Below are 19,545 nucleotides of genomic sequence, written 5' to 3' on the forward strand. Positions count from 1 at the left end.
CTGGGGCAAGGGTAAAGTTTTCTACAAGAGACATGGAAACAAAATGAGTTAGAAGACCAGGGACTGGGAAGTTAGTACTGGGCAGAGCTCTCAGCAGCACAATTTAAACCAAATGCATTGGCTTCAAATCTGTCTCCTTCCAATGGCCCAAGATTCAGAAATAAAACACACTGGGCACTTATTAGTTTTTAAAAGAATGTAGCTCATCTTTAAGCCAAAGTCTTGAATGAGAACAAATTTTTGTGGTTGCTTTGCCTGCTTTTTGTATGTTTGTTCCTGTTGCCACACGCTCCACTACATTAACTCCACCAGTCTTGCATTTAACAGGCCAGATTATAGTTTATGCATGAGTGGTAGGGGAGAATCCTGTGATGGGGAAGAATTGAGGGCGAGGGGACAGGCAGAGACCACAGTTTCCCACACACCATGCTGGCTTCCTCACAGCTTTCTGCTTCTCTGTCTTTCTCTACCCCAAAATATAATCAGTCATTCAGTCTATTGTGTTTGCTACAAAATGTTTCTCATATTCCTTCCTTTAATCTCAGTGCCTCCAGCCAGTCAGCCACTCCAGGCCTTGATCATCAAATGCTGGATAATTTTAACATTATCCTGGGCTCCATGTTTTGGTTTTGAAAGCCAGCATCAGAAAGATTCTGAATAATATGGGGAGGAAAAACACTGACTGTCCATTTTCTCCGACGCCTGAGCCCTGGGGACCAAAACCACCGGCAACCTCAAACAACAACTCCACATGGTCATAAGGTTCCTATTGCATGGCCCCTACTTCTGCTCCACTGGCAGCATCTATCTGGCCCCAGCTGTCTTCTCCATCTGTTACCAGGTTGTTTCCTAAATTACCTTTGCTAGAAACCTGCTCTTTGGAGGCATTACAGTCTACAGACACAGAACCCGGTATCTGGAAATCTAAGGCTTCTAAAACTGGAATAAACTTCCTCCAATCCCATTCGGGCTCTCTTCTTTCCAGTTTCCCCGCATATTGCTTACAGATTAGTAATCCTGTAGCACAGCTTTAAATCAAATATAAGCCTTTCTCCCTACAAAAGGCCTGCCTTAATAGGGACCCATCCTTCATAAGAAATCTTCTTTCTGATTTTTTCAAAATGGGGTCCCTTTCTCTACCCAGTTCTACCTGCCCTTATCCTCATGCTTCTTCTTTACCCATTTCCCTTTTGGGTATGTCCTTCTTTTGCCCTCCACTTAACATATTCTTCAAAGTTCAGGGCCAATATCCTCCAAAAAACCATGCTTGACTATTCTAGCTTTCACTGACTCCTATCTTCTCAAAACATTTATAGCACTTGTAGTTTTTACCAACTTTTATTTCCATAGTATATAATATCTTTTTGGTTATTTCATTTTGGGGATCTCCTCAATCAAATCATAAATTCCTGAAAGATAGAGATGATACTCTCTTTATGTGAATTCTCCACAAGTCCTAACAAACACTTGGTATACTAAATAAAAGCATGTTCGAGGAATCCTCAAATGACTGTGCTCATAGCAATCCTTGTCACACTGACCATGTCCCAGCCCTTCCTTTGTAATAAAAGGAGCAAGGAACAGCCCAGAACTCTAGAACAAGAGCATACTTAGAATCTTCTACCCTGTCCATTCTAGGCTTCCAGTTTTCAAAATAGAGGGAACATATTTTTACCAGCATTTTTTACTGGAACTGTCTTTTGGGAGAAGGGTTGTCTTTCTGGTCTCTCATTTTACAGAATTCAGGTTTGTTACTGTTTGGGGATCAAGGGAGAAATGAAATTCATTTTCCCCTCTTTGTTTTGTTTCTGGAACAACAACAAAACAAACAAACAAAAACCAGATCCATAGTCTTTCTGTGTTTATGAGTATACCACAATTCTGCTCAAAGAATAGAAATAAAGCAATCGCACAGAGTGCAAATGAAAAATCATCCTTGAAGAAAAAAAGATAGGAAATGGACCCCTACGGATTTCAAATGCTTAAAGGAGGTTGCTTAAAGTTCCTGACTAAACTCCATGCCAGTCTTGGTAATAGTCTAACAGATTCATCTATCTTCAGATTCTACTTGGCTGGCTCTTCCATCACTGCCACCCTCCCAGACAGCGCGTGCACGCATGCACATCTATCTATATATATGCGGAAGTTTTAATCTACACTACCCTCCATTTCAATCCACCCAGCCCGGCTCCGTACAGAGGGAAGCTATTGACCCTGCAAAGTAGCAGGGAGATGAATTTGATGACCCAGACTAGAGTTTTTTTAAACCATTTCAGTAAGGTCTAGAATAAAACGAAAGCACAATTTATTCAGCACTTAGTAAAGTCCTTTTACTTTGGAACAGAGTGCACACACTGAAAATAGACTCCCACTGCCACGCAGATAAAATAAACCTGTCAACTACTACTGTCAAATCACTAGTCACCTTGACTAAATAAAGGAAACTTTAGCTTCTTTCAACATCTGAGAATTCCACCAAGATTATAAGCCCATAAAAGCATTATGAAGGAAAGAAAACTAAAGTAATGGGTTATGTTAAAAATGTCATCAGAGGAAATCATTTTACATAATTAGAAAATGCTAATAATAGTTCTGCACAAGGAACCAACACACTCCTCCCCCACATAGCCAGGGCAAAGTGGTGGCAAGAAGTCTAAAAAAGAGGAACCAAGACTATGCTTTTGACATGACCCCTTAACAAAATATGTCTTTGTCACCAGGGAGGAGGTGTTTGGTTTTTTCTTTTCCTCTCTCCCTCTCTCTCTTTCTTTCTCTCTCTCGCACGTGCACGCATGTGTGCAGCAGTTTTCAATTCATTTTCCATGGGGAAAAGTCAGATCTGTCATGCTTCCATGAACCTTCAATGAATCAGTGACAAATTTTTTTGAGAAATCATCTGCTGCTTAGCTCTCTTGAAAGACTAATCAAAATATTCTAGAAGACAGAAGGCAATATATAAGCAAGCTGCCTTAGTCACAGGGTCTGATCTTAGGTGAGACCTACCTTGTAAAGTCACCAGAACTATCAGGTTGTTTATTCCATCTTTTAAAATGATCAATGAGAACCAACAGGCAGTAGACAAAAAAATTCCTTGATACTGAGCTATTAAGTTAGCCTAAATAATTGCATCTATGTTCCTGAGTCTTTGTTACTGTTTTGTGTAGATTTTGTTTATAATGATCAAACCTACTTAACTTTCACATTCCCTATGGGTGGACATGGAAAAATAGCAGAAATATAAAAAAAAAAACATTGGCTAAAAGAGATATATTGCTTCTGTCAGGACTCAGAACACAATATGCAAAATTATGGTACCTTGGCATGCTGAGTGCTTTGAACTGAAAGATACTGGACAGGCCTCAGAAGCAAGGTCATTTTGGTCTTCTGTTGCCCCTCTTTCTCTTGTCTCTTGTTCCCTCCCCCTGAATTGAGTTATAGAAACCAAAATTTCTCTTCCACAAGGTAGGTCATAGAAACTAGAATCCTTCTCCTACCAAAGCAAGCCATAATGCCTAGAAAGGTCACTCTCCCCCTTCTCATGAAGACCCTTCCAGAGAGGTTCTGCCCCATACCCAGGGGGAAAGAATGCCACATAGAGAGGCCAAGAAGAATCTGAATAGCCAGGCCTTGCTGGGTTTCCCCTTCAGTCTATTATTGTTAGATTATACTCTTTCTCTAATCACATTTCTACACAGCTGTCCATTCTTCTTCAAACCTAAGTGTCCAAATAGACAGTTTTCTCAGGGCTTTGGATCTTCATTTCTGAAGGCCCTCATGTCACAGAAAACTTTGATTTAAAAATAGTATTATGCTTTTCTCTTGTTAACCTGTCTTTTGCTAATGGCATGCTCATCATGACTTTTGTGATGGATGTAGGTATCAACATCTTTCTGCCCTTATACCTCCAAATCCTATAAGCCCAAAACAAATTGTAATGAATAGTTTAATCATTAAGCAGCTTCCATTTGAGCCCTCCTGAAAGTATCCTGCTTGTTGGTATGAAGTTTTCCTGGCCAACATCTTCCTATCCCAAACATCTTTGTCTACATGGCTACCTCTTCACATGCATCCATTTAATTTTCTTTTTATTCATTTCACTTTGGCTGATTTAATGAGTCAAAGCAAAACACCCTGTATTTATGGCTTCTGTGAAAATGTATTTTATGATATCTCAGGCTAAAAATGTTTTTAAAAATAAAAAAACGCCCACAATTTTTCTTTCTGTCTTTTTCTTCTTCTTCTTCTTTTTTTTTTGGATGGAACACATTGAGCTGCTTCATGGAGATATACAGAAAAATCAATTGCTAAGCATAAAATGCAACTCACATTAAGGAAACTGCAAACGATAACTAATTATGATAAGTTGCTGTATAAATTACTCTGTGACAGTCCCAGAAATCAATTTCAAACATAAATAGACCAAACCCCTGGTTGGAGAGGAAGATGAGCACCTAACAACTGTGTCAATAGAAATAATGGCAAGATTGCCAACAGTAATCAAAGTAGGATGGTTATCATCTCCAAGAAAGTTTCACAGCAGATTTCCTCTTAGCTTTTTGCTTTTTTTCTTTTATACATTTCAAGTCCAATGCTTAATATGGCAAGCTAACTATGGCATGTCTTCAAGACTGTATAAGGAGGAAATAAATAATTCAGGGACAAATTTACTGGGCTTGCAATTATTTTGCAAAATGTTATGCAGACAAACTGGAATAGGATCCTCCACTCGATAGCTGTTGGCAAGGTAGAATTATGGTGGATGTCCCTGATTATCTGTTTTAACATTCCCATCACCCTCTTTCTTCTAAGGTCTTCTCTGCAGCTCAGTGGGGAAACTGGAAGCTACATTTTTCAGAATTGCCTTCAGTGAATCAGTCTAGGTTACAGTTGGCCAAAGTGAGGTACTGAAAATCTGGATAGAAGGAGGGGCAGGGCAATGCCTGGAGCATCGCAATATTTGAAACAGTTTCCAGGTGAACCTGAGAATCCCCACACAGATGCTGCAGATTAAGAAAGTTCATAGGAGATTCCCAGGTGTTCCTGAGAGCTACAAAAGCTTTCTAGCAAGCTCTTGAGAATCACTGCCTCAGTGCTGTGGCTTAGACTCCAGGTGGTGGCATCACCTCGAATTCCTCACTTTCGAACCCTTTATAATTTGAATACATAGTGTGTCTCCATTTTCCTTGTCTGAATCCAGACAGATATGAAGTATTATTTATTTTTGTTTTTAAACTTTCTCTGTTCTTGATTTTACTGTTCTGTACTTTAAATGATAGAGTGGCAGGGAGGGAGACACAGGCAATTTTTTTAACAGAAGCAGGTGAGAATGAGGATGTTGTACCTCCTGGCATCCTTAGCAAAGGCTGTGGAAGTTTACTCTGGCGGTGGACATTTCCAGGCCATGCCTCTCCCTCTACTTTTTCTCCTCTTCCCTCCAACACAATGACACAATTAGCCCTACTTGCATTTGCTTCCTATGTCGTATGTGAAGAATGGTTGTTAGGGATGACCTGGGACTTGAGCACAGAGTTTGTTTTCCCCTTTCCTCCATTGCTGAATGTCTCCATCACCCCCAGCAATTCCTGGTGTCTTCCTCTGTTCAATGGGAATAACATGTGTCCTCCTCACCTTACAGGGTTTTCTTGAGAATATGGTCTACATTCTAAATAGAAGTGCTTTCCCTAAAAGACTCAATGATCTATATAAATGTGAATTTAACATTTTTTTCTTTTTTGGGTCAGAGTTTCATTCTGTCGCCATGGCCACCTCAGCGTCAACCTGCTGGGCTCAGGCAATCCTTTCACCCCAGCTTTCCAAGTAGCTGGAACTACACAGGCTTGTGCTACCACCACCAGCTAATTTTTTGATATATTGTAGAGATGAGGTCTCACCAAGTTGCCCAGGCTGGTCTCGAATCCCTGGACTCAGGAAATCTTCTTGCCTTGGACTCCCAAAGTGCTAGGATTACTGGCTTGAGCCACCTTGCTCAGCTGTGAATTCTACTTCTAACAGCTACCACATAAAAAGCGGTTATACCCTGGCATGCTGGGCATGACTTGTACCCTTAACATGCTTAAAGAGAAATTTCTCCAACAAATATTTCAGTGTTTCTCATAGCATGGACATCCAATGAGGACAAAATATGTAAACTGCTACTAGGTAACAGTTGATATGACTGACATAGCCCTGTGTCCCCATACTCCAAAGATATGCTCAAACCTAAGGCAGCATGCTCAGAATTCAGGTGAACCATTCTAAATTTGTGTGTATACCACAATTTGTATCTTATTGAGAGTCCAGCCCCTTCTTTGAGAATTTCGCTTCTAGTAAAATAATTCCATCGGTTGCTTCAATTCTTCCTATTCCCTTCCCTATCAACAGAACATCAACAATTGAAAACTACAACATTAAAATAATCATCTAAGAAGTTCAGCTTTGTAGCTAATGCTCTCTGTTAATCAATCAATAGATATGACTCCCATTCATAATGATTTTGGTTTCTGAAAGCAACAGCTGAGGTCTGAGGTCCACACAGTTAGCTAGAAAGGGCATCCTTTCTCATATGCAATCAAGTTGCCTCTCGAAGGTAACTAGGGTACTCACTCTTCTCCTGTGTTTCTATCCATCATCCTTTGCTGAACAAATACCTATTGAGCTCTCATTAAGTGGGAGGTCCTATGCAGGCACTGAAGATACAGTGGTGAGCAAATAGATGCAAATAACTCCACTCTTCCCAACAGCTTATGACCTATCTAGGAAGACAGTTTCTGAATAGAAAACACTGACCTAATAAAAATATGCAGGGGAGATCAGAGGAGTTTCCATTGGAGCTGTGATATTTAAGCTGATACCTGAAGAATGAGTAGGAGTTAATGATATGAAAGACAAGAGGAGTTAGACTTACTATTGCTTCTCAGGGAGTTTTCCTTTATAAGGAGTATAAGACATATATAACCTGACCCCTTCATACAACAAAAAATATGAAAAATTGCACTAAGGAGATAAAAATAGATATTATCAGTAACTATAGGAGGGAAAAAAAAAACAATATAGCTCAGATCAGTAAAAGTTTTATGCAGGAAGCAGAAAGTTACAGTCCCTATGATGCATGGATTAACTACACATTACAGATGGAAAATTGAGTCCCTGTCTCCTGATCATTATTCTAGGCTCAGACTTCCTTAGCATTGGAATCTATAGTTCTTAGGACATGAATCTTGGGACTATCATACTCGACATTGGAAGTTACATAAAAGGACACATAAAGGGAAAATGACATATACAGAAAAATAGCAATTTGCACATGAACTACTGCCCGCCAGTTTTTGTAGTTGTTGGTGCGGAAGGAAAAGAGATTGGGAACTGGATGAATCAAAAAGGATTTACAAATAGAACTTCAAGTTAGGATTTTATAGACCAAGTTTCAGACATCACAGAGGATTTCATTTGGGAAAGAATTGATGTAATTTGTCTTCACACCATAAAAGGTCCTTTTCTGCATAAATGTTTGAGGGCTGTTTTCACACAGGTATTAAATGACAAATAGTTTAGTATTTTCTGAGTTCAAAAATTTGAAATAATTTCCTTTACTTGCATATCTTTTTAAAAGATGACATTAAGTGGTTTCATTTTTGGTGCCAACAAATAATGGCTTTCCCCATTAGTTGGTGTGGAAAGTCAACCTGATTCAAGCCATGTTCGTTCATGCCAAGCTGAAACATACTAACTAGTCTCACCTTTCCCCTACATAGATTAGTCCAACGATAATCCAGCTCTAATGAACTTCTCTGAACCTCTCTTTATTGGTCTCTTCATGACCATAGGCCAAAGAACATCATTTGATGATGCAAACTTGCTTTTTTCCAACATCCAAGTCCTCGCACTGATCAGGAAACCAATGTTAAATGCATAGGGATATTCCTCAGTAAAATTGAGATGCCTGTTGTTGGCTCCCTTTAAATGGCATTTTTTTTTTCATTTGTCCCATTGATGTTAGGCTCTGATGTCATCCAAGTGCACTTATTTGAACTCAAACTATTGTAGGTATTTTTCCATATTCCAAATAATACTCAAAATACCTTCCGAATATATTATCTTATATTTGGAATCATCAAGGCTCATATTTCTTATATTACTGTTAACATGACAGATGATATTTGCCCTATTCTTGATGATTGTGTCATTTATCTGAACACATCCTCCCATTGTGAAATCTCAGTTTCATGGCCAGCTAAACTTTGCAAGTGTCCTTGAGGTCTCTGAGACTTCAGTCCCTATGCAAGTTATTCAATAGACTATAAAGTAAAATTACCTTATTCAAATACAAGAAACCAATAAATAAACACATGGATGTGATGCTAATTTAAGGGTTAATGTGTTAATCTTTTTAGATGTGGTATTATTTGTCTAGGGATATTCCCCATTACAGTCTCTAAAGGGATATGCTCAAGACCTTCATAAGGACATTCAGTGAAAGAGACCTGTTCATGCCTCTCAAAACATAATACCTGTTTTTGAGAAAAATTGATTTTCACCAAACTAACACTTAATGAAGGGAATCACACTGAACCCAAATTAAACCAAAGTATATTTAAATGTAGAAAAGTTCTATTGATGCCCAGACATCAAACAGGCAGCATAGGTGTAAGTCATAGACCCCTGGAATTCTATACTACTCTCTTGATCATCTCCTGTGGAATACAAGTGTTCTGTTTTCCCAGAACCCAGATTGTCTCAGAAGGTCAGCTCTATTGCTTTCTGAGGAACTCCATAGCCTTTCCTCCTACCCACCCATATAGCAATGTTGCAGGGATGACAGGAAAAAAACCCCAAATAGCCCTGTTACAAACTGGACAAAAGATATGAATAGACACTTCTCAAAAGAAGACATAAGAGCAGCCAACAGATACATGAAAAAATGCTCTGCCTCACTAATCATCAAATAAATGAAAATTAAAACCACACTGAGATAACACCTAACTCTAGACAGGATAGCCATCATCAGTAACTCAAAAAACAACAGATGATGGAGAGAATCAGGGAAAAGGAAACACTTCTACACTATTGGTAGGAGTGTAAATTAGTACAACCCCTGTAGAAAACAGTTTAGCAATTCCTAAAAGATCTAAAAATCAACCTTCCATATGACCCTGCAATCCCCCTTCTGGGAATATACCCAGAGGAACTCAAATCACTCTATGGAGAAGATACCTGCACGTGCATGTTTACTGCAGCTTTATTCACAATAGCAAAAACATGGAACTAACTGTGCTGCCCATTGAAAGTGGACTGGATTTTTAAAATGTGGTACATATACACAATGGAATACTACGCAGTCAAAAAAAAAAAGAATAAAATTAAGAACTTTGCAGCAACTTGGATGGATTTAGAGTCTATCATACCGAGTGGTACCTCATGTTCTCACTTCAAAAATGGACCTTAAACAATTATCATAATACTATAATAAAGAGATTGGTAGTAGTGAGAAACTGCCAGGGGAGGAGGGTGGCACACCTCATCAACAAGGGTATCTGCATAAGGACCATTTGTATACCTAACCCTGAATTGTACCCCACATTTTAAAAATAAAAATAAATATTAAAAAAAGAACAAAAATACTCCTTATTCAGTGTCCCCTACATATACAAGGGGAATTTTCTGCTTGAGAAACAATGTTCAAAGCAACGAGTTTAGCAATGAGGCATTTTCAAATGATACTCTATGTCAGTATTCTATCTTGCTTTTGAAACTGAATAGTCTAGAGATGACAATAGAAGTTTCTGGAAAAACTGGGTAAACCAAATTAATGTTTTGAGAATCAGAGAATTCAGCAAAAACCACACATGGATTCTCTCAACATTACCAGGCAAATTGGAATTCCTTTTAGCTGTAATACAGAATTCATTCATTTTGAAATTACAGACGTCAACTGTACGCTCCCAATGATATTTTTACAAATATTAGTGAGTTTCCCAATTTCTCTCCATCACTATTATTGGAGGTAACAATCTCCTTAGTAATTTGTAAGTGCCATAATCTATTTAAAGAAAAATATCACAAAATTATATTATACCACGAATTTATTGGCCTCCCCAGTAGACTGCCACTAAATTCTGTTTAATATGGGTTAAAATCACTAGGTTTGACAGGTATGGTTTTCTCATCAAGGACTTAAAAAGCACTGTGTTCTTTCTAAAGTGCCGAGGCAGCAGTAATGAGCCCAGAGCTCTGCACAGCCAAGTGTCCCTCCTGCACCCCCTGAGAGTAGTAAAAAACTGAGTTCCAACCTCGATGACTGGTGAGTTCCCTGGAAGCAGAAGGCAGGGGTGTGTAGTGGCGCTCTGGAGAGGCAGCAACATCCTCACTGGAAACCTGTGTGATAAAAGCAAAGGTCAACATGAAGCAACACCAAAAACCAAACACTTCCATTAATTCAATATGTCTCCTTGGGATCTGAGTTTGGAAAAAACATTCACCGAGGTTCTTCTTAGGAAGCAAGAGTTGTCTTTGTTGTGATAATATTCTGGCAAGTGTAGGGTAGAATCCAAAACTTTAAAGGGCCTCAGTACAGGTGGAATAGCTCTGAGACATGGGGACAGTGTGTTTATTGTACTGAACTGAAAGAAGAGGGAGGAGGGAAATGAGAGACACAAGGTAGGTGTGAACTTAGACTTCTGTCACAGGCCTTCTCCCAATAATTCCCTCAAAGTAAAGGCTGGTGGTGAGCAGATTTCTATGGAAACCAGTGAAAAGGCTAAGCTTTGCCCCCAGGGTGGATGGGGAAAGTCAGGAGTGGTTTCTATGGGCAGAGTAGCATGGAAGACATAAGACTCAACTGTGAGGATTCACCGTAGTGAAGGATATAAATCATGTCAGGCTGTGAAATGGGGCTTCTGGCTAAGTTTCACAACAGCACTGAGAAATCCATCTGACATGTGGATTTGGGATACAGTGGTTATCAACAAATTTTTGTCATTCTAAAGCCTAAAAGAAAATGACATAAAATGTACCTAGGATGATACTTTTTTTACTGTACACAAACAGCTCTTTAACCATAGAATTGAGTCTAGGATTCCCGGGCTGCTAACTCTCTCTCTCTCAAATGATACATCCTTGTGAGTTATGGGGTCAGCTGTCACTCAGGACTGATGACCAGTATATCACATATCACAATGTGGTTGCTTATAATAAGAAGCATTACTGTTGCAACTCTTAACTAGAGATTTCTAAATCAAATGCAACTTTTTTTTTTAATAACCAAAAAAGAACATCTGCTAGGATCAAAATCCTAAGCTTACAACATTTCCAAGCTTCATAAAAAGTAAATTTCATTAATGCTACATTTTTCTTTCCGGAATAGGAAATACATTCTATGGGATATATTTGCCCTCCTAGAAGCAGGCCTTTTCTCCAAAGAGATTACCTATATTATAAGAATCAAAACTAAGTAGGAGATTAGACCTACTTGCTAGAAAAACCCCTTAAACTTCATTTCTGACATTTGAGATGTTTGACTAAGCAGCTTTCAGTGAAGACTTACAGAAAGAGTTCTGAATGAAACAAAATTGGAAGCTCTGTCTCTTGGTAGATACAGAAACAGGAGCATTTCTTTACTGCAGCTAAGGCGACTATATAAGGGAACCCCCCCCAAAAGCGGAGTTATCTTTTGGAGGGTGGGCCCCTACAGGTTTCCCCCCATAAGGTAAGTGTTCTAGGAACCCATTGCCATCAGTGTACCAGTTAGCGTTGTTGTGAGAGGCTGCATTCAGCTTCAGCGATTTTTTTTTAAGAGATTCTTTCAACGTGTTTGCCTACTTCATGATGGGTGATTTATGAGCACACCTGCCCATACCACATTGAGTGTTCAGCAGTTTTTGACCAAAAACTTCATGACTCCTGTGGTCCACCCTCCCAAAACAAAACTTTTTTTGTTTTCCTGGATGCAAAAAGTCCTCAAAGGGAAATGTTTTGCTGACGTGAAAGAAGTGAAATTATAAAATGCCAGAAGCACTAAAAGGCATCAAAATTGATGAGTTCAAAAACTGTTTTGAGTAGTAGAAAAAGCATCTCAATAGGTGTATTGCATCAAAAGAAGAGTACTTTGAAGGTGACTAAAGTTTAAATATGTAAGAATAAATACAAAGTTTTTCATAAATAAATTCCAGGGTTTTTTGGGGGGGTTCTCCCCTCACATGATGCTTAAAGCTTGAAACAAGGCATTGGTTCAGAAAGATAAAAGCTCAGTCACCAAGAAAACATTGTAAAAAGTAGATAAGACTTTTGCTACATACTACATCATTAGACTTGTAGGATGTGGCAAGAATGTGAAGAAATCAGAAATTAGATTTAAAATCATATATTATAGTCACACGTCTCTCGATTGGGTATTCAAGGTTCTTCAAGGTCTCCTGTAATCTCTACAGGATGGATGAAACACAATGGCAGTGTCCTAAATATGATGTCTATTCAATGCTTGAGACAGGGCATATGGGGTGGGGAGATGGGGATCTTCCTTCCACAGATCTACCATCCTTCCTCCATAAGATGCCATAGCTTCTCTCTTTTTCAAAACTGCTCCACCTCATCACTTAAAAAAAATCCAATATGAGTTTTAAGTTGCTATATTGTGATATTTCTTAGAATTTTTAATCTCAATTTGGGCTGGTGACAATTCGATGACAGCTTTTTCTAAAATTACTGGAATAAATGCTACTTTTTAGCAAATACCTCTAACTGTGCAAAACATTAGAGTTCTGTAACCAAGAGTAAAAGAGCTATTTAGCTTTATTTCCAATTATAGACAGAGCAACAATGGCATGGCTTCAGTTGTTTTGCAGTCACCATTCTATGCCCAGCACTTATTATTTTCTGCTCAGTGTCCATTGATAAACTCAAGTCATGGAAAATAATCAAGGGAAAGAACAATTTTGCAATCTCTTCCTCTTGGTAGAACTTCCACAGCTGGATGTTTATGAAAATTACTACAAGGCAAGATTCCAACTACCAGCTCTTTGACTTCACTTTCCTCAAAATGAAGCCCGTGTGATCTTTTCTACAGTGATGTTCACACTTGTTCCTTGAACCTTAGGCTTAGAAATATCATTTAGAAAAACAGTTATCATATGAAATAAATGGACAAGAAAATATCTTAAATTTGCACACCATTTGCCAAAGAATAAAGAACTCACCTTGAAATGGAAGCAATATACATAGCATACTGGATATAAGATAAGATAAACATAACTAGAAAAATTTAAATAATGTTTTATTTCACCTGGATTAAGAAGAGATGCCTAAGATGGGTATAAGGAAATTTGGATAAATCTGCATCTTCAGGACTATAAAGACTCTTAAAGATCTTTGAATCCTTGTCAAATTTCCTAATTGCCTACAGCAATGGATTATAATTTTACATTTTATTTTTTAAATTCTCCTGTCAGAAAATATTTGCAACATCTACCATAAAATATTTGCACCCAGAATACATGATGTCGCTAAATCAATAACAAATATAATAGAAAAAATAGACAAAGAAAGTTTCAGAAAATTCAAAGAAGAGAAAACCTGAACAGTCAATAAACATAAGAGAAATTGCTCAAATTTACTAGTAGCGGGGGCAATGAAAATTAAAACAAGATATGAATGATTTTTCCACTCATCATATTGGCAAACTTTTAAGTCTTGCAGTAATAAATACTAGTGAGAATGAAGAGAAATGAAACTGTTTGACCCTCATCCTTTGCCAGTGGGAATGTACATTGGTCCAACTACTTTGGAGAGAAATGCAACAATATCTAATAAAATTGAAAATTGGTGCAGCAATTTCATTTAGAACATACACAGTATGGAAAATTTAACTCAGGACTACAAGTTGAGACATAAAACAATATTTATTGCAGCATTATTTATAATAGAAGAAATTGGAAATAACTCCAATGTCTGTCAATGAGAAAAATGAATAAATAAAATGCTGTATATTCATTTTAGTATAATATAATAATTTAGTAGAATAATATTTAGTATTTTAGAGCAATAAACCTGATTTATATATCTCAATTTGAATAGGTCTAAAAATTTAATACAGAGTGAAAAATCAAGTTGCAAAATGAGAAATGTAGTATAATGTTATTTATGTAAATGTGTAGTCCTTTGATCTCATATGTGTATGGAAATATCTAAAAATTATAAAAGATATACACTAAATTCATGAAAATAGTTGCCTCTGCCAATGGGTAGGGTAACAGATCTGGGGCTAATGGAATGCAGGGATGGGGGAGCTTCAGCTTTATATATGATAGTTCTTTCTATCTTTTAACAAAGATGTGAAACAAATATGTCAAAATATTAGAAACTACAAATTCTGGATAGTAGCTACATGTATTCATTCTTTTTTTCACTTTTCTACATTTTTTAAATTTCTCAAAATTAAGTATGAAACTTTAAAAAAAAAACCCCAGAAATAGACTGGGCTCAGTGGCTCAGCCTGTAATCCCAGCACTTTGGGAGGTTGAGGTGAGTGGATTACCTGAGCCCGTGGGTTTGAGACAAGCTGGGGCAACTTGGTGAGACTTTGTCTCTACAACAAATAAAAAATTAGCCTGGCATGGTAGCATGCACCTGTAGTTCTGGCTACTTGGAAGGCTGTGACAGAAGGATCGCTGGAGCCCAGCTGGTCAACACTGCGGTGGTCGTGAGTGTGTCACTGCACTCCAGCCTGGCTGACAGAGTGAGTCTCCAACTCAAAAAAACCAAACAAACCAGCAAAACAAAAAAACAAACTTCTATTGCTTCTCTAATCCATGCAGTCCTGTATTCATATAAATTCATAATGAGAGAAAAAAAATCCTATAGCAGTTCTTTAGTACTTACATAACATGGATTAATGTCATCTCTGATTGGCTTTTTATGATGAAATATACCATTTTGTTTCTTATAAAGCTACTGAGTTTGACCCATAGAGTGGAAAAAAGCTGAAAATGGTAAATATGTATCCTCTTCACGTCAAGGCTCAAAATACTCATTCCAGCCTTGCAAGTCCTGTGGAAGATATGCCAAAGAACACTGAAGGTTTCTTGATTTTCCTCCTTCTCACAACTAAAGAGTTGCTAATAATCTTTTAAAACTCACATCAGTAAAGGTAATAGTCACTAATATACTGCACTCTGCAATTTCTATAATGCAGGAAGGAAGGTAGAATCTTGATGACCTCGATGGAAAAGATTCAATGAAATACAGTATATTCTACAAGAGACTTGCAAAGTGAGAATTTCATTCAGCAATTACAGAAAACGAATGTCTTCAGATAAATGTGTAAAATTCAAGCCCCTTTCCAAAGGGTGCATTCAATGAAAAACGGCAGTCCAGTGAATATTTCCGAATGTCACGGATGCACTGAAGGAACACGATACAGACCACAGGAGGAGAGATTTGGCAGACTTCGAAACAAGAAGGGGGCAGCTACAAAGTTGTTTAATAGCCATAAATCTCCCACTATTTTTCACAAAATACCATCTAAGACCACAGCTCTACAACTCATTCCCCATCACTCAGCTCAAGTGGAGCGCTTTGGCATGCTCACTCACCCTTAAATCATACACCGCATAAAGTGATCCTGGGTCTGGGAAATTTGTCAGCCTCTTTCAAGTAAAAGCAATCTTCACTTTTCATCACAATTCATTCCCTGAAACCATGGTATAAAGCTGACTCTTCTAAAAACATTTATTCTCTCTCATAAAAAAAGCATCACTCATTTAGTTATCAAGTATTTAATAACCACCTATTATATGCCAAGCCCTGTGCTGAGAATACCAAGAAAAAGAAAAATAAGGACCTTGGTTACATTCCTAGTCCATAAAAAAAGGCATACCATGAATTAATACTGATTATGAGGAGTCACCAACTCATAGAAACTCTCACACTTCCATACTCCGTATTATCACAGAACATTGTCCCTGACCTCTATTATGACATCTAAACACCAGTAATGGTAATTATGCCCTTACTTGTGTCTCATTCATACGAACAGAGAGTGTTTGAAATTTACCCATATTAACTTTCTGAAATTAACTATACTATTAACCCTTGTATACAATATACTGCCAGAATTACAGAAGGAAGTTAATGCACGACGATTGAATGAATAAAACATTTTACCGTCAAAGATAAAACTATATACTATGAGTGTAATTCAACATAAAAGTGTGCGCCAAGTTGCCAGAATCAGAAGATAAAGGCTTGCCATCATCTGAAGGATTAAGTTAGAGAAAACAAAGAGCCAACTTGAAGGCTGAGGCTTCCTGCTCCACTCACAGGTGAAGGTGGCATGCCTTTTAGTGTAAAGCAAGATAGAAAGCATAAAAGACAGATGGATTAAGTTGGGAATGATTGACAGATTTGGGAGCATGAACAGTCATACCTTGTCTGGAGCCAAAAGTCAAGAAGTCAGGAGGAATAAACAAAAGGCAAGGCGGGACAAGGGTGAGTCCATAACCAAGAGACCCAGAAAAATCTCACTGGAGCAGAGCTCAAAAGTCTGGGCAAAAGCTGAGCATTAACCTGAATAAGAGAAGTCAGGTAATTCAGGTGAGAAGTTGATCAGAGAACAAGCAGGTTGGAATGGGAGGATTGTGCCAAAGGCCTTTTTAGAATGGCGAAGTTCTTTAAAGACATAGCCTGGAGGTTTCCATTTGTTTCTATCTGATCTACTTGGATCCCAGTTCTGCAAGGGCCTAAAATGGCATGTGGCCCAGAGTATTACTTCATAAATGTTTAAGAAATGGAGGGAGGAAGAGAGGAAGGTTGGGATTGGGGGAAGGAGAGAAAGAACCAGAAAAAGAAAAAAAGAAGGAAGGGCTATGGCTTGGGCATTTTGTGGGCTATTATATAACAAATAATAGAACGTAAGAGATGTAAAAGATTTCACAAATCATCTGAACAGTAGCTTCCAAAACACTTACATAATAGAAGAAAAAATCAATAATCTAAATATTGGACATTATGGAAATTACCATAATTTCTTATAGTAACCAAATAAAACTTTAAGTATAGAAAAGAAATATGCAAAGATACTTATTATATAATATTAATTGAACACATTGAAATATGTATTAAAATAGTACATATGACATATGCTGTGATTTTTAACTATAAAATTTGCAATAGGTAGAAATTCATAAGCAAAGATCAAAAGATTTTTGTTAACAATGTAATTGGGATGGTTTGATTTTTTTAAACTGTATTTAATACGTAATTGCTTCTCTACTTATATTAAAGGGCTCATATGAAATAATGCTCCATCAAATACCTTTCCAGTCTCTCCCAACAGAGTTTAAGGAGAGGTAGAAGTAGAGGAGGGAGGTAAAATAGGAGATAAGAAGGAACTAGAACAGAAAGGAAGTAAAATGTGAGATAGGAGCTAATATTTCTGTATGTATACTAAGTGTTCATGGTTTTCCAATGTATGAGATGTGTCCTATTATTCCTATCATTTGAAAAAATGAGAAAACTGAGACTTGGAAAAGATAAGTAACATGTCCAAGGCTATACAGTTCTTAAGTCCAGAGTGACATTGAAAGCAAGTCAGCCTGACCCTCAAAGTCCAAATTGTTTCCCCAGCTCCATACCCTCTCTGCCACGAAGCCCTCAGGTTTTTCCGATACTCCTCTCCTGACCATTACTTTACTCTTCCCTGTGTCACTGTGCATTGGGCACTCTTCCCTTTTGCAGAACTATAGACTTCAAGATTTTGATGGTAAGTCCTAAAGTGATAGTTGGATGCTTTGCAGTCCCTAACAAAGTAACTTCTCAAAGCATTGAGAAAAGATTATACGATGAGAAGGAATGTACTAATAGTATGGGTAATTTTTAAAAAGACAGAACATCCTATGCATAAATAATTACCTTTATCCAAAGTAGTATGATGAAACAAACTAATATTTGGCTGAAGTTAATTCTTGCTAAGGATTTACTTTACATCATATGTTCAAACACAAAACATAATCAAAGTGTAACATATTATAACCACCAAGTAATGTGTGTGTTTATCACATTTCTTGAGCACTGATTATATGCAGGTATTTATATACATTGTTCCATTTAACTCTCTCAACAACCTTATAATAACCATTATTGTTGCCATTTTATAGATAAGGCAATTGAGATTTAGAGAAAGTTACAAAACTTGCCCAAGAACACCCAGCTAGAAAATGAAGAATTTGGAATTTCAAACAACACAGCTTGATTCTATAGCATAAATCCCAATCAATGTACAATGAAGTTTATGTTCAAAGGTCCCTGGCAAAGAATACTCTATTAGGTTTATTTATGCACATATGAAGGTAGGTAATATATTTGTAGTGAAACATGATTCATTTGATGTTAATATGCAACATGTTTTTGTGACTTGGTTTTGGATAAAATGATCAGCTTATTTAATAACAAATAAAATAATTAGCTATGCAGTGTAGATGTATGAGTGCTTCACATCTTTGGGGTTCATATAGCCAGTGGTGTGCTAGAGTTAACATATACAGGTTCTCAATAAATAATGATTAAGTTTTCAGGAATTTTGTCAGTTGTTAAACACAGAGAGTATTTAAAATTAAATTATATATAGTTATCATTGACTAAATGATATTAAAAGCAAAGGTCATATATATCAAAACTCATCACTTCCTAATTAATTTAAACAGTTTTACTGTTATTTATAGTCTTGAAAATTATTTTATTCTATTGTATCTGCATGGTAGAAATACTATATAATGTTGTGCTATCTCTTTCCAACTCTCCCATGACCTCACTTTGGTAGCTTGACATTGGCCATAGTGGGAGTATTTGCAGCAGAAATTGGCAAATGCTACAAATTAGAGTTTGATTTATTGGTTTGTTGATTTGCTAAACTTAAGAAAGTGATTGGAGAAAATATTAATGGTGCAAACAGAACTTAAAATAATGTTGTATCTGTAGCCTAATTTTAGCAAAATAACTCATGCTCCATCATACTTCTTTTGCTAAAGATAACTGTTCATTTGTAGATAGGATGTTCAATCTTTATTAAAATTACTCATGTTCTTAGTACATTCCTTCTCATTGGATAATCTTTTCTTAACACTTTGAGGAGTTGCTTTGTTAAGTACTGCAAGGCATTGTGAACAGCACAAAAAACTGAAGAAACATTCTTCCAATATTCAAAAACTATATCCAACCCAGAAAAGCAGTTGCTCATGTCATTAACAAGTGAGTCAAGTTCTGGCATACTTATTAAGGTAAAGAAAAATATCAACCAATATTCCCACTGGAACTACACTAGCTCATCAACTGCAACCACAGATATAGCTACAAGATACAAGGGTTTGGCCAAAATCACTGAAAGTTTCTGTGACAACCAAGTGGCTGTATGGAATAATAATATAATAATAAAGAATATTCTAGCCAGGTGCAGTGACTCACACCTATAATCCCAGCACTTCGGGAGGCTGAGGCGAGAGGATTGCCTGAGCCCATGGGTTCGAGACCAGCCTGGGCAACTTGGTGATCCTCATCTCTACA

General features: G+C 37.3%; 1 protein-coding gene across 1 annotated transcript in view; it reads right to left on the bottom strand.

Moving 5' to 3' along the window:
- The window catches only part of LRMDA (leucine rich melanocyte differentiation associated), a 548,466-nt gene that overhangs the window by 15,731 nt on the left and 513,190 nt on the right, over positions 1-19,545 (bottom strand). The window contains exon 5 of the mRNA XM_008068599.2: positions 10,287-10,371. Within this exon, the coding sequence (XP_008066790.2) occupies positions 10,287-10,371 (85 nt within the window). The remainder of the gene's footprint in view (positions 1-10,286; positions 10,372-19,545) is intronic.

Source organism: Carlito syrichta, unplaced genomic scaffold (assembly GCF_000164805.1).
Source record: "Carlito syrichta isolate Samal-C Ts95f unplaced genomic scaffold, Tarsius_syrichta-2.0.1 Scaffold311316, whole genome shotgun sequence".
Taxonomy (NCBI): domain Eukaryota; kingdom Metazoa; phylum Chordata; class Mammalia; order Primates; family Tarsiidae; genus Carlito; species Carlito syrichta.